A 13,905-nucleotide genomic window follows, 5' to 3' on the forward strand; every position below is an offset into this window, starting at 1 on the left:
AGAAAGTATGAGGTTAGCAGTTTAAATTTCTCCCACTTACTCCATTTTTGTGAACTATTGTTAAGTTTTAAAAGTTGTATATTGTTTTCTTGTAGTTCCCACATTTATTAGCCAACATGTATTTAAATTGATTCTGATTTTTTCACATTTATATTGTTTATAATTATTTTGATTATATTAAATAATTTTGATTAATATTAATATTAAGTAATTTTGATACCTGTGGAATAACTGCAGCATCAAACTCCTTAAACGGGGCGCTGGGTGGCTCAGTCAGTTAAGCATCGGACTCTTGATTTCTGCTCCGGTGGTGATCTCACAGTTGGTGGGTTCGAGCCCCCCCCCGCCTGCAGCTCCGCGCTGACAGGCTGACAGCGGACAGCCTGCTCAGTTTTCTCTTTCCCTCTCTCTCTCTGCCCCGTCCCTACCTGCGCTCTCTCTCTCTCAAAATAAATAAAATAAACATTTAAAAAAAAAACGCTTTTAAACAAATGTATTTCACAACTTTCGGAGAATAAATAAAACTAAGTTCCTTTCCTGTGTCACATATTAGTGTTTAGGGAAAGACACTAAGCACGAGGTTCTAGTTCTGGCGCTAGCGGCTGGTCGCCTCTTGCCCTGGAGGGCTGGACCGCACTCCAGGAGGGCACAGTGCCACCAGGAGCCGCCAGGGGACGCTACGGCCAGTGGCGACAGGCTGCGCCGCTCTGTGCGTCCCCTGCGCGGAGCAGAGAGGAAACTGGGCCGGCGGGCGCGGCGCAGTGCATCCTGGGTCAGCGTAGCCATGGCGGCTCGTGTCCTTTCCGCTTGTGTCCGCCGACTGCCTGCGGCCTTCGCGCCGCTGCCCCGGGTCCCCACGCTGGCCGCAGTCCGGCCGCTCAGCAACACTCTCTGCCCCGCGGGGGCCCGGACGAGACCTGGGGTTCCGCATCCTGCCTCGGTGCTCGCGCAGGTGACTCGCGGTGACTTTGCTGCGGGCTTGGCAGGGGTCAGGGATGGGGTGTGGGGGAGGGGTCAGACAGCGGGGCACGCCAGCCGCGGCGGGTGTGGCCAGGGGACATCTGGCTCAATGCCTGTCCCACTACCTCATGGTGCTTGGTTGACCCCTGCTGGGAGCTCGGGTGTTCTAGTGCTTAAGAGCCGGAGCACAGACCCTCCAAACACCCCTGGGTGTAAATGCTGGCTCCCACTTTCCGAAACTTTGAGCAAGTCCATTACCTTCCTAATATCAGTCTGAACGGCTGATAAAGTTGGGGTACTAGTCTCTATGGAGTTGCAACGAGATTTTGAGAGCATGTTGTAGGTAGAGCACCTAGTTGCGGTGCTTGGTAAGCTCTCAAAATACTGGTTTCCGTTAGTTGTAGTTATAATGACAAATACCGTGATAGCTTTCTAGGGGAAAACTAATGACAAGGTGCAAAAAGGAAGCCACACTGGCCTATAACCTTCTCCAGAGCATTTCTTGTTCGGGATTTCTCCCTGTAATGCCTTTTGCCTGTTCACTTGCTTCCTGAAGGAAAGATAGGAAAAAAAGCAGTATTTAGCCTTTCTGTCGGATGAAACCTTTGTGAGGCAGAAATTGTCTTTAGGGCAGTCATTTTCCACCCTCAACCCTTGCTGCACATTCAGATCACCTGAGCAGCTTAAAAGAAGGGGGAAGAAATCCCTTACCCCCTCCTCTCCACCACTGTGCATTTTGATTTACTTATCAGAGATGAGGCCCTGGCATGGATTTTCATTTATGCTCCCCAGGTGACTAAAGGGTTGGGCCAAGATCAAGAACTACTGCCCTAAGGTAGAATAGACTCTCAGGGTCAAGTTGAGAACCCCCCCAAACCAGTGGACTCAATAGTGGTTTCAATATTTCAGTATTGACAACATATTAGAATATAACAATAAGGATGCCCAGGCCAAGTCAATCATTATTTCTAGAGTTGGGGCCTGGGTGTCTGTTTTTAAAAGTCACCTAGTGATTCTTTTCTGTGGCTAGGGTTGAGATGACCGTGTGATGGATTAGTTCATAGGGCATTGGCCCCATTGCCTGAATCAAAAGGTTGAAACTGTCACCTTGAAGTTAAGAGGTAAAGGGCAGTATGTAGAGTTGTTGAGTGTTTTCTTCCTGAGAGGGATTTCCATTGTAGGTTAAAATGCAAAATGATTGCCCCTATTCATAGAGCACTGATTCTCAGACTTGATTTTTACAGATCACTTGGGCTAAAATACAGTGTCTGGGAAAGGGCCCAAGAGTCTTCATTTACAGTAGGCTCCCAGAAGATCCTGGTGCCACTGGTCCTTGGACCACAGCTTGAACGGAAGGGTGCTCAGAGATGTTCCACTACCTCTGCTTGGTTCATGTATACAGCAGAAAAACTATTTTATTTATATTTACAAAGTGATTTTGACCAAGTGCTCCCATTTAACCACCTTACATCCTTTGCTGATTGAAGAGAGAGTGAGTAAACACTTGTTCTTTCAAAGGAACAGGACAGCTATGGGCCAGACCTTCTTTTAGCTGTTGAAGGTAGAGAGATACAAAGGAAAGACACCAGTTAATAACTCATTGGACATTCTGTGGCCTCGTGTTAAACTTGCCAGCTCATTCCCTGCTGGTGTTCTCTAGATTGTTCTACACTGTTGTGGTTCGCCCTTTTTCCCTGTCTCTCTGCTCCTACCCTGTTGGGACACTTTCTAATCCTTAAATGTTGGTAAGTTCCAAAGATCTCTTACCACACTCTCTTCCTGGTCTGTCTCTTCACTCTCTTGGTTTGTTACTGCCTGTCTCCCAGTTACCCCAAACTTCCACCTCCAGCCCTCGCTCATTTCATCTGGACTATTGCTTATTCCACCCATTCTTTTCCATTAGATTTTTTTCTCCTCAAATCTATCCACTATGCTGACTCCAGGGGAACTAGTTATTCATTTATATTCTGACTCATCCCTGCCCCCTAAAAGAAGCTATGAAGCAGGTCTCCTGGATGTAAAAATATGACAGTATAAAATCGAAGGTAAGAAAAACAAGGGTGGTGGCCTAAAATGGAACTTGGATGTCTTATTCTTGACCCAGGCAGGCCCCAAATCTGAACTGTGTCAAAGGCAAAGCACAAAGAAGACTTCTAAAGTGTTCTATGGGGCACGGTACCCAGATGAAGGCAGAATGCTTGTGCAGGGAAAGCCCAGCTGTTTTGTCTTACTCAGGTCTCTGCAGCCCTGGGCCCTGCCTCTTCAGCCTCAGAGCCTGTCTGTGAACCACTTTACCCTTCAGTCTCCTTACCAAACACACCGGCTATACTTTCAGGCCTCAGTTCTTTTTCTTGGCCTGACCTTCCCTCCTTGAATAACCCTGTCCTTTCAGGGCTGACTCCAGGTTTGGTATCTGTTTCTTCCTTGCCTGTCAAGGACTGAATGACGACGTTGTTCCTGAAGCAGCCTACAAGTACATCTGTCATGGCTCTTGCTACATTTTTATTACAACTGAAATAATCTCTTTGGATTGGTCTTTCCCATTATGCCATAAAAGCTCCTCTGAGGGTAGCGGTGATATTTTATTTATCTTTGTAGTTCCAGCCTACAGCACAGTGCTAGGCACAGGAGGTACAGCTCACGGGCTGCTGAGACATAGCCATGTGTGAGAACAGGGTGCGTGTACAGCACAGAAGAGGGACCTACCTAGTGCCTCCGGTGAGCAGGGTCTCAAAGGCGGCAGTTTCTCACGCATTCAGGCCAGGGTGTGACAGCACATGCAAAGACCAGGAGGAGCCTGGGACTCTTATGGTTGACCCTCGGGTGCCAGTGGAATGGAGGGGAGACCCGAGTTGAGGTAGATGTAGGCATGTTGTGAAGGGCGCTAAGGAATGTGGGTGCTCTGTGTAGGTTGCAGGGAGTAAATGTGAAACAAGGTTTGTTGAATAAGGGAGATCTTTCCTCCCAGTCAGCCAGGCTGGGTGACCCAGTAAACATGATGGTGAGACACTGGGAAGGGTGGACGTTGGTCTCTGGCCAGAGCACCAGGGGGCAAATAAGGAATAGAGGTCTGCGAGCAGGTGTTCTGGGGACACGTAAGGATTTCCAAACCGACGTCAAAATGTCTGCGACCCGGGTGGAGCTGTTTGGGGGGGGGGGGGCAGTTGATAGAGATGGCCTTTGAAGCTGTCTCCTTAGCTTTAAACTGAGGTTCCTCAGTTTCCCTTAGTCAGAGATGCGCCCAAGTAGAGATGGATGGATGTTGAGGGAAATGAACCAGGTAATTTGTCTCTACTGGTCTAGAGGGTAGTTAATTCTTTGCCTGCATACAATGCCTTCTCTGATGGCTGTAGGAGGTGACTTATGTCACATAGAATTGTTTAGTGTAGATCTTGGGGAAAACAACACCAAAAACATTGTTGATTGTTGGGGACACTGCAGGGGTGTCCGTTCCCATTCTGTGTGCCTCTCTCTCTCTCTCTCTTTTTTTAAATAGCTGAGTCCAGCAGGAAGGAGGCAATAAGACCCTCCCAAGAGGCCAAGCTGGGAGACCTGGGGCTGGATTCCTAACTTTTCTTTGTCTCAGTTTCCTGTCGTAAAATGGGACTATTGTCAGAATGAAGGAGATGATGGTTGTAAAGTGCCTAGCGCAGTGCCATAGTCCAGTCTAGGGTAAGAAGTCCATAAAGAGACCAGAAGGTGGGGGGGGGGGGGGGGGCATGAGAGGGAACGAGTGGGATCAAGTACTTAGGGGCCACATTACCACCAGAGCCTCAGATTGGCAGGTCATTACCCTGATCCTCCTAGGCAGGCCTCCAGAGCACTCACTGTGGATGAGCCGGGCGGTTCTGAGCCCTGCACGCTCTCTCGGTGATGCCTCAAGCAGTGCTGTGAGCTTTGTACTGCTGCTTGTCCTCATTCTACAGATAGGGAAACTGAGACATAGAAGGATTAAGTAACTTGCCCAGGGCCACACAGCTAGTAAGAAAGAGCTAGTGCCAGGGTACAAACATAGGCATCTTATTCCAGAGTCTGAGCCGCCCCCCACTGTACCTGCCTGCCCTATACCGAGCCCACGGTAGCCCCCCATTTTGGACTGGCATGTGCTCTCCAGGTGGAGACACTTTTATTTTCATCACTATCATGTGGTGCCCACCTGACCCAAGTGCGTGCACCTGCCAGTGCTGCTGGGGACGGTGCTGACACCTAGTGGGCCACTTGGGTAGTTGTGTGCAGATGTGTCTTCACCGGCTTCCTCCCTCGTGGGCTCTGCAGCACAGCCTCCCGTTTTTCCCTTCCTCCTCAGCAGGAATTCCCCCTCATACCTCTTCTTGATGTGCACAGACAAGGCCTCTGCCAGATCCTTCCCCCTCAGAGTTCTTTCCTGTCATCACCACTATTAACTCCTTTCTCCTCTCTTTGGTCCCTTCTGCTGCTTCATTTTACTTGTGGCTTGTGGAGACTTCTAGTGATTGTGGTTAAGTAGGCCCAGAGATGGTCCCAGAGCAGCAGTCTCCTTAACTCACACTGCAGTCGGAAAGGAAAGGACACTACACATTTAGCCAAAAATAATAAGTGGTCTTAAACTCTGAAAGTACTCAGAAATACCTTAGAATAGCCATAAACCTGATTTCAGTATGTGATTTTTTTTTTTTGCAAGATAAATATTTCTTATATAGAGGTATATACAGGTTTGGTTCATTCAGCAGCATTTTTAATTATGATTTTCATAGACCTCTGTCAGTCTCAGGGACCTGAGCCCCAACACACAAACCCACTTTCTATGGGAAATTGCCCTAAGAACTCAAAACTGCAGGTTTAAAATCAACTTTAAAAGGTAAACACACCAGTTCAGATTAGGGACTTCATTGTGAGCAGAAGTATCAGACAGCTGTTTTGTTTCTCTTGTTCTGCATTGTCCCTTCCACAGCGTTAAGCCCGCTGAGCTGTGAGTTGGACTTCTTTTCAGATTTGGTGAAAGAATCCATCCAAGACTCTAATACCTAGCTAAATATCAAGTAGGCTAGTACCAGAGACATTTGAGATACGAGTCCCATCACGGTAAAACCCAGAAAGCCTCATGGTTTTGCTGGTGGCGGTAAGGCAAGCCTACCCTGAAGGGAAACAAATTGGACCATAGGGACTGTCGGGCTCCCTCATCTCCTTCAGGCTGGTAGTTGGCTCATTTGCCCTGGCCAAGGTCAGTGTAATCACTGCTGGGGCCATTTTAGACCTGCGGTGTGGCCCTCAGGGTGAGCTGCCTCTCCATTTACCGTGACAGCTCTTTCCAGGTGGGTTACTTTGACTCAGGCATGCCTGTTAACGGTGGCAGTGCCTCAGAGTGGCAGGAGTGCTGCAGAAGGGGCCACGGGAAGACTTCCACTTATCTGCAGACCCTATCTGGTTTTAGTGGCAGAAAGTCTGCCTGGGCCAGACGGGGCAGTCCTGGCTCTGAGGGGAAAGGAGGCCCATTTTTATGCTGCTGAACCGCTAGGGCTTCTGAAACAACCCAGCGTTGTGACACCGGGTGGCCTAATGGCCGGAGTAGAATCAGAGGATGTGGGTTCTCTGAAGTGCCAGAAGTCCTGTGGAAGGCATCTGTGGGCTAGTGCATTGACCTAGAGGCATGTTCGGTTCAACACCGCTTTGTTCCTGCCCTTCCTTGCTTTAGGTTCCAGTAACGCAGTTGTGCCGCCAGTATAGTGATGCGCCCCCTTTGACGTTAGAGGGAATCAAGGACCGTGTTCTTTATGTCTTGAAACTCTATGACAAGATCGACCCTGAAAAGGTAACTGACGTGGCTTAATGTTTTTCTTTAAATTAGCATTTAATCAATGCTACAGAATTCAGAGGGTTCAAAGGGATATTCAGTAAAAAGTCTCCCTGACTCCTAGCCACATGGTTCCCTTTCTGGGAGGCAGCCAGTGGAACCAGGTTCTTGTGTATCTTTCCAGAGATACTCAGTACATACACAAGGAAGTATACACGTTTGTACATGTATGTATACTTTATGTACTATGTGATCCTTATCGCCTACCCTTTTTAAAACGCAAGTGGTAGAATACTGTAAACACTGTTCTGCATGTTGCTTTTTAATTTATCCGCTAGTATTTTTCTCACAGTGGTACATAAATTCCCTCTTTAATAACTGAATGTACTGTATAGGTAGGATAGAGGGGTTTTTATTATTGAGATCTGATTGGCAATAACATTATGTTAGTTTCAGGTATACAACATCATGATATTTATATAACATTTTGAATTGATCACAGTTAAGTCTGGTTAATATCTATAACCACACATAGTTACAGAAACTTTTTTCTTATAATGACATTTTTTAAAAATTATTTTTCAACGTTTTTTATTTATTTTTGGGACAGAGAGAGACAGAGCATGAACGGGGGAGGGGCAGAGAGAGAGGGAGACACAGAATCGGAAACAGGCTCCAGGCTCCGAGCCATCAGCCCAGAGCCTGACACAGAATCGGAAACAGGCTCCAGGCTCTGAGCCATCAGCCCAGAGCCTGACGCGGGGCTCAAACTCACGGACCGCGAGATCGTGACCTGGCTGAAGTCGGACACTTAACCGACTGCGCCACCCAGGCGCCCCTAAAAATTATTTTTGATAGAGAGACAGAGCACAAGTGGGGGAGGGGCAGAGAGAGAGGGAGACACAGAATCTGAAGCAGACTCCAGGCTCTGAGCTGTCAGCACAGAGCCCGACACAGGGCTCAAACTCACAAACCGTGAGATCATGACCTGAGCTGAAGTCAGGTAGCTTAACTGACTGAGCCACTCGGGCGCCCCTCTTATAATGATAGTTTTTAAGATCTGCTCTCCTAGCAACTTCCAGATATGCAGTGCAGTGTTATTATAATCACCGTGTTGTACATTACATCTCCAGGATAGTTTTTCAGAGCAAAAATCAAAGATCTTAGTGAAATACATAAGGTGAAATCCATTGCTAAGCCTTCTATATATTGTTAACCATTTCAAAACAAGGTTGAATAAGTTAAGATATAATGCTGTCACAGGTTAAACATAAACTGCTGATTATCACTATTTAAAATATGGCCTCTTTAAGAAACCTCTTCTACCTAATGATTAATTGACATTGTACCTCCCTGTTACTTTGAGAAACAAATGTCATCACGGACTGAATTTTGCATTTGGCATTCCTTTCTTGCAGCTCTCGGTAAATTCCCACTTTATGAAAGACCTGGGCTTAGACAGTTTGGACCAAGTGGAGATTATCATGGCCATGGAGGACGAATTTGGTAAAAGGCTAAGTCTGGGGTCTGCACAGTGTAATTAGGTGTATGAAATGCTGGGAGTCAGAATTGGGATTTAAATCAAATATAGAAATAGAAACAGCACCCCCGCCACATACATGCCTGCTTACTTAGCATCAGGTGAGCATCTGGTGAAGTCAACGCTAGGGATGGTGCCTTCAATTAGAACCCACTTGGTACAGGGCCAGTAGGGTGCCTGGTGTGGTGCCAAGGGCTGAGTGACCAGGAAAGGCCTGGGGGAGGATGGACTTAGATGCTTGAGGTGGGGGCTCCACCTCAAGCAGAACCTCACCTGTGGAGACGCTGAACACACCTCAGCACCTCTCGTAGCTAGGCCAAAGTGACCGTGCCCAGAGAAGTAACTGGGTGTGCCCAGAACACACACACGTACAGGCCTGGTTTCCTGCGGAGCCTCCCATGCACACCCCCAGGTTACATGGCTTTCTCAGACAGTTGTGCACAGGAGACCTCTTTAAGGCTCCACAGCAGTTTTTGGGTAAGTTGCCTGAATGAAAGCCAAGGGGCTTCTGTGCCATCCTACAGGACAGAACTTAGTTACAATTCCTCAGAGATTATGCTCACTAGTGCGACTGCATCAGTTAGGGGTAGGATGGGAACATGGTAATGGAAATGTTCTAGAATTAGATAATGGTGATGGTTGTACAACCTTGCGAATATACTAAAAAACCACTGAATTTTACACTTTAGGTGGTGGATTTTCTATCATATGAATTTTATCTTTTAAAAAAAGAACCAGCTGTTACACACATTATGTAACTATTGTCTAGAACATAACTGGCCCATAACTTAAATGGGATTTGGGGTTGCTGGAGAATTTTGATGTACTTGTGGGTGGTAAGGAAGCATTAGATGCTTTTAATTTTAAATGATTTTTTCTACACTCATGCATTATACATTTTCTTTGCAGGGTTTGAAATCCCTGATACAGATGCTGAAAAGTTAATGTGTCCACAAGAAATTGTAGATTACATTGCAGATAAGAAGGATGTTTATGAATAAAGTATCAGGTAAATAATTTGACTTACAGAATGTTGTTCTCCCATAGAATTAATCTCTCTGTAGTTCTTCAGTAAAGTAAGACTTGGGAAAAATGGAAAAATTGGAAACGCTTGACAGATTTTCACTGGTTATGAAATGCAGGTCCCTTCTGGTTATCTGCCACTCAAAGGGGGCCGGCCTTAGTGATCATCTTTATCCTTGAGACGGGCCGTGAACAATTCATTCTTGGACAGGACTTCCTTGATTGTCAGCCCTCCTCATAAAAGCAGTCTTGTACAAAACACTGAGCAAGGTAACCCAGAAGCGGAGCCCTCTACTGCCCTCAGTTACCCACCCGAAGCCAGCCCAGCCTGATGTCCCAGAAGTTGTCAAATGGCCTGAAGCTTAATCAGGCAGGAGAGGCCTCCTGGGTAAGAGGATGGACTCTGGAGTCAGACACTGGACTTGATTCTCAGCTCTGTCCGGGTCTGTAAGTCTGGTGACCTTGGGCAGGCTGTCTAGCCTCTAAACCTGCTTCCTCATATGTAAAATGGGGATAATGACAGGACCTACCTGGGACTTTTGTGGTGGAGAAAGTTGGTAGTGTATGCAGATCACTTACAACCATGCTTGATGGTAAAGAAGCCTGTCAGTAGACATTAGCTATTGTTATTTACACTCTAATCAAGTGATTGACTTTTTAAATAAAACATTGTATCAAGTATCTATAACTTTAGTTACCCTGGATTGAGCACCTCCAAGTCCCTAAAAGTCAGTGCGCCAAAGAGAAACACTGAATTTACTTTGTTTTTGCCAGACCCCTTTTTTTCACTGAGAGAAGACTCAGAAGATGCTGGCAAGTGTCTGGAAGTGAGAACGCGTTTTGGCATTATTGCTGCCTTTGACAGAGTAATTCTGTTTAGACTTGTATTTAAATTGTCTGTTTTGCCCTTTGAAAATAAATCTATAAAACCAACATTTTTCTCAGTCTTCAGTTTTTCAGTGTCTGTGAAGTACTTGTGTATATTGAATTTGCTTAATATTTTTATTTATTTATTTATTTATTTATTTATTTATTTATTTATTTTAATATATGAAATTTATTGACAAATTGGTTTCCATACAACACCCAGTGCTCATCCCAAAAGGTGCCCTCCTCAATACCCATCACCCACCCTCTCCTCCCTCCCACCCCCCATCAACCCTCAGTTCTCAGTTTTTAACAGTCTCTTATGCTTTGGCTCTCTCCCACTCTAACCTCTTTTTTTTTTTTTTTTTTTCCTTCCCCTCCCCCATGGGTTCCTGTTAAGTTTCTCAGGATCCACATAAGAGTGAAACCATATGGTATCTGTCTTTCTCTGTATGGCTTATTTCACTTAGCATCACACTCTCCAGTTCCATCCACGTTGCTACAAAAGGCCATATTTCATTTTTTCTCATTGCCACGTAGTACTCCATTGTGTATATAAACTACAATTTCTTTATCCATTCATCAGTTGATGGACATTTAGGCTCTTTCCATAATTTGGCTATTGTTGAGAGTGCTGCTATGAACATTGGGGTACAAGTGGCCCTATGCATCAGTACTCCTGTATCCCTTGGATAAATTCCTAGCAGTGCTATTGCTGGGTCATAGGGTAGGTCTATTTTTAATTTTCTGAGGAACCTCCACACTGCTTTCCAGAGCGGCTGCACCACTTTGCATTCCCACCAACAGTGCAAGAGGGTTCCCGTTTCTCCACATCCTCTCCAGCATCTATAGTCTCCTGATTTGTTCATTTTGGCCACTCTGACTGGTGTGAGGTGATACCTGAGGTGGTTTTGATTTGTATTTCCCTGATAAGGAGCGACGCTGAACATCTTTTCATGTGCCTGTTGGCCATCCGGATGTCTTCTTTAGAGAAGTGTCTATTCATGTTTTCTGCCCATTTCTTCACTGGGTTATTTGTTTTTCGGGTGTGGAGTTTGGTGAGCTCTTTATAGATTTTGGATACTAGCCCTTTGTCCGATATGTCATTTGCGAATATCTTTTCCCATTCCGTTGGTTGCCTTTTAGTTTTGTTGGTTGTTTCCTTTGCTGTGCAGAAGCTTTTTATCTTCATAAGGTCCCAGTAATTCACTTTTGCTTTTAATTCCCTTGCCTTTGGGGATGTGTCGAGTAAGAGATTGCTACGGCTGAGGTCAGAGAGGTCTTTTCCTGCTTTCTCCTCTAAGGTTTTGATGGTTTCCTGTCTCACATTTAGGTCCTTTATCCATTTTGAGTTTATTTTTGTGAATGGTGTGAGAAAGTGGTCTAGTTTCAACCTTCTGCATGTTGCTGTCCAGTTCTCCCAGCACCATTTGTTAAAGAGGCTGTCTTTTTTCCATTGAATGTTCTTTCCTGCTTTGTCAAAGATGAGTTGGCCATACGTTTGTGGGTCTAGTTCTGGGGTTTCTATTCTATTCCATTGGTCTATGTGTCTGTTTTTGTGCCAATACCATGCTGTCTTGATGATGACAGCTTTGTAGTAGAGGCTAAAGTCTGGGATTGTGATGCCTCCTGCTTTGGTCTTCTTCTTCAAAATTCCTTTGGCTATTCGAGGCCTTTTGTGGTTCCATATGAATTTTAGGATTGCTTGTTCTAGTTTTGAGAAGAATGCTGGTGCAATTTTGATTGGGATTGCATTGAATGTGTAGATAGCTTTGGGTAGTATTGACATTTTGACAATATTTATTTTTCCAATCCATGAGCAGGGAATGTCTTTCCATTTCTTTAAATCTTCTTCAATTTCCTCCATAAGCTTTCTATAGTTTTCAGCATACAGATCCTTTACATCTTTGGTTAGATTTATTCCTAGGTATTTCATGCTTCTTGGTGCAATTGTGAATGGGATCAGTTTCTTTATTTGTCTTTCTGTTGCTTCATTGTTAGTGTATAAGAATGCAACTGATTTCTGTACATTGATTTTGTATCCTGCAACTTTGCTGAATTCCTGTATCAGTTCTAGCAGACTTTTGGTGGAGTCTATCGGATTTTCCATGTATAATATCATGTTTGCTTAATATTTTTAAAGGTTTGGCTAGTCCTTGGGATTCATGCGTTAAAAAAAAAAAAACTTTTCTAGCAGTGTACTTGAAATAAATGTCTCTCCCATTACTTCTAATGTAAGGAATGAGTGTTAGTGATAAAAGGATTTTTTGCCTTAGAAAAAAATTTTGGGGGGCTCCATTAGTTTGATTATCAGATGTATCAGCTGACACCAGCATGTGCGACGAATTTTTTTCTCCCTGTCCTGTGGATCTCTTTCCAAATGGATAGAATTTAATACTTTGGGAGGACAGAAAGTTCTCTTTGCTACTGGAAGGTCAGATTGACATGTAAGTCAGTCTGTAAGTCACACATCAGAAAGTACCAGCACTTCTCTTTATTCTTACGGGCCCTGTGTGAGGTCCTCGGGGTTGAGGCAGGCAGCCGCCTCGCTCTTGATGAGGTTCCGTGTGAGGCCTGCCAAAATAATTACTCCACTTCTACCAAAACGTCTTGTTCGTAGGCAGGGGAAGTGAGGGCTTGTGGCAAATAGGAGGTTGTCCCAGAAGCGCAGGGGCTGAGTGACCCTCAGCTGGGAGAGGATCTTATGGCCGAGAGAGGAGGTGGCTTGAGTCCCTTCTGGGCCTGGGTTCCTTCCTGGGGGCACCTGGTGCCACCAGTGCCTTCTGTGCTGCCGCTCTCATACATTTGGCAGACAGCAGACCTACCTGCTTTTCCAGTAACAGGAGGCTGGTGTTCATCGTTACGTTGCGCCATATACGTATGTTTTAATACTACGAGTTCTTGGGAAAATGCTGGATTGGAGCACAAAGAGCATCCTCTCTTAACAGCAGCATTTAATCAGGGAATGGCCTGCGTGCTTACTGGGCACTGGAGAGCCAACAGGGAAGAAAATAGGCTGCAGGCAGCTGCTTTGACTGGGATGAACCACAGTTTAACATCCGGGGTAAACTGTTCTCCTGGTTATTTCAACCCCTTGGCAGCTGCACATTCCGCCAAAAAACCCATCAGTGGTTGTTTCTGCCTGAGGTCACAAAGTCTGTGCACGTCAGTGCTGGCAGCGAATGCTTTGCTACCGTCTTAACCACACACTGCCAGTGCAATGCCCATTCACATCCTTGGGAAGTTTCCAAAGAGCCAGAATAAGGGAAAAAACTCACTGAGTCACACACAGATAATTCCTTGGTAATGCTATTTTAGGATCTGGGTGTTAACAGCAAAGATATTTCTGCTCTAAGAACTTGTTGGAAAATTCTTTGACAGACTCGTGTGCCACTACAGGCAGACCAAATGTAGTATTCCAAAGTGTGTGAATTAAAACAGAATCAATGCGATTGCGTGCATTTGGTTCTAATGGCCTCCTACAAATGTCTTTGAGGATCTGTGCATCTGCTGCGGGCAGTTCCCTTGATGAGAGGGTGGTGTAGAGCCGGTCTTGACATGCTTCCTGTCCCATCTCCAGTTCTGCCACGTTGCTCTTCACTCTTCCGTGTCCTCCAAACAGCCAAGTGCACTCACTCACCCAGTGAAGCAATGACACCCCTGCCATGGATGGGGCACGCTTTGCCAGGTGGGGCCTGAGCACGCATCTCTGTCCTCAGCTCCCCATCTCATAGAAGAGATGGTC

The 13,905-nt window shown here is 45.6% G+C and overlaps 1 protein-coding gene across 2 annotated transcripts; it reads left to right on the plus strand.

Annotated features, from left to right (window-relative positions):
• The first annotated feature begins 738 nt into the window (after nucleotides 1-738).
• NDUFAB1 (NADH:ubiquinone oxidoreductase subunit AB1) lies at nucleotides 739-10,226 on the plus strand. 2 transcript variants are annotated; one of them, XM_043560292.1, is made up of 5 exons: nucleotides 739-952; nucleotides 6,632-6,748; nucleotides 8,149-8,236; nucleotides 9,180-9,279; nucleotides 9,413-10,226. In XM_043560292.1, the coding sequence occupies exons 1-4, from the start codon at nucleotides 785-787 to the stop codon at nucleotides 9,269-9,271; spliced, it is 465 nt and encodes a 154-aa protein (XP_043416227.1). In that variant the 5' UTR covers nucleotides 739-784; the 3' UTR covers nucleotides 9,272-9,279; nucleotides 9,413-10,226. The 2 variants fall into 2 exon arrangements, with proteins under 2 accessions (XP_043416227.1, XP_043416226.1); XM_043560291.1 differs by having other exon boundaries at nucleotides 745-952; nucleotides 10,068-10,226.
• The last annotated feature ends 3,679 nt before the right edge of the window (nucleotides 10,227-13,905 follow it).

This window comes from Prionailurus bengalensis, chromosome E3, assembly GCF_016509475.1.
Source record: "Prionailurus bengalensis isolate Pbe53 chromosome E3, Fcat_Pben_1.1_paternal_pri, whole genome shotgun sequence".
NCBI classification, from domain to species: domain Eukaryota; kingdom Metazoa; phylum Chordata; class Mammalia; order Carnivora; family Felidae; genus Prionailurus; species Prionailurus bengalensis.

What these genes read in the sequence shown, in the direction of transcription:
- NDUFAB1 (XM_043560292.1), top strand. Translation starts at nt 785, where the DNA reads ATGGCGGCTCGTGTCCTTTCCGCTTGTGTCCGCCGACTGCCTGCGGCC. An exon ending in ACAAGATCGACCCTGAAAAG is followed by an intron (nt 6,749 to 8,148) that starts GTAACTGACGTG and finishes CCTTTCTTGCAG; the next exon opens with CTCTCGGTAAATTCCCACTT. An exon ending in GGCCATGGAGGACGAATTTG is followed by an intron (nt 8,237 to 9,179) that starts GTAAAAGGCTAA and finishes TTTTCTTTGCAG; the next exon opens with GGTTTGAAATCCCTGATACA.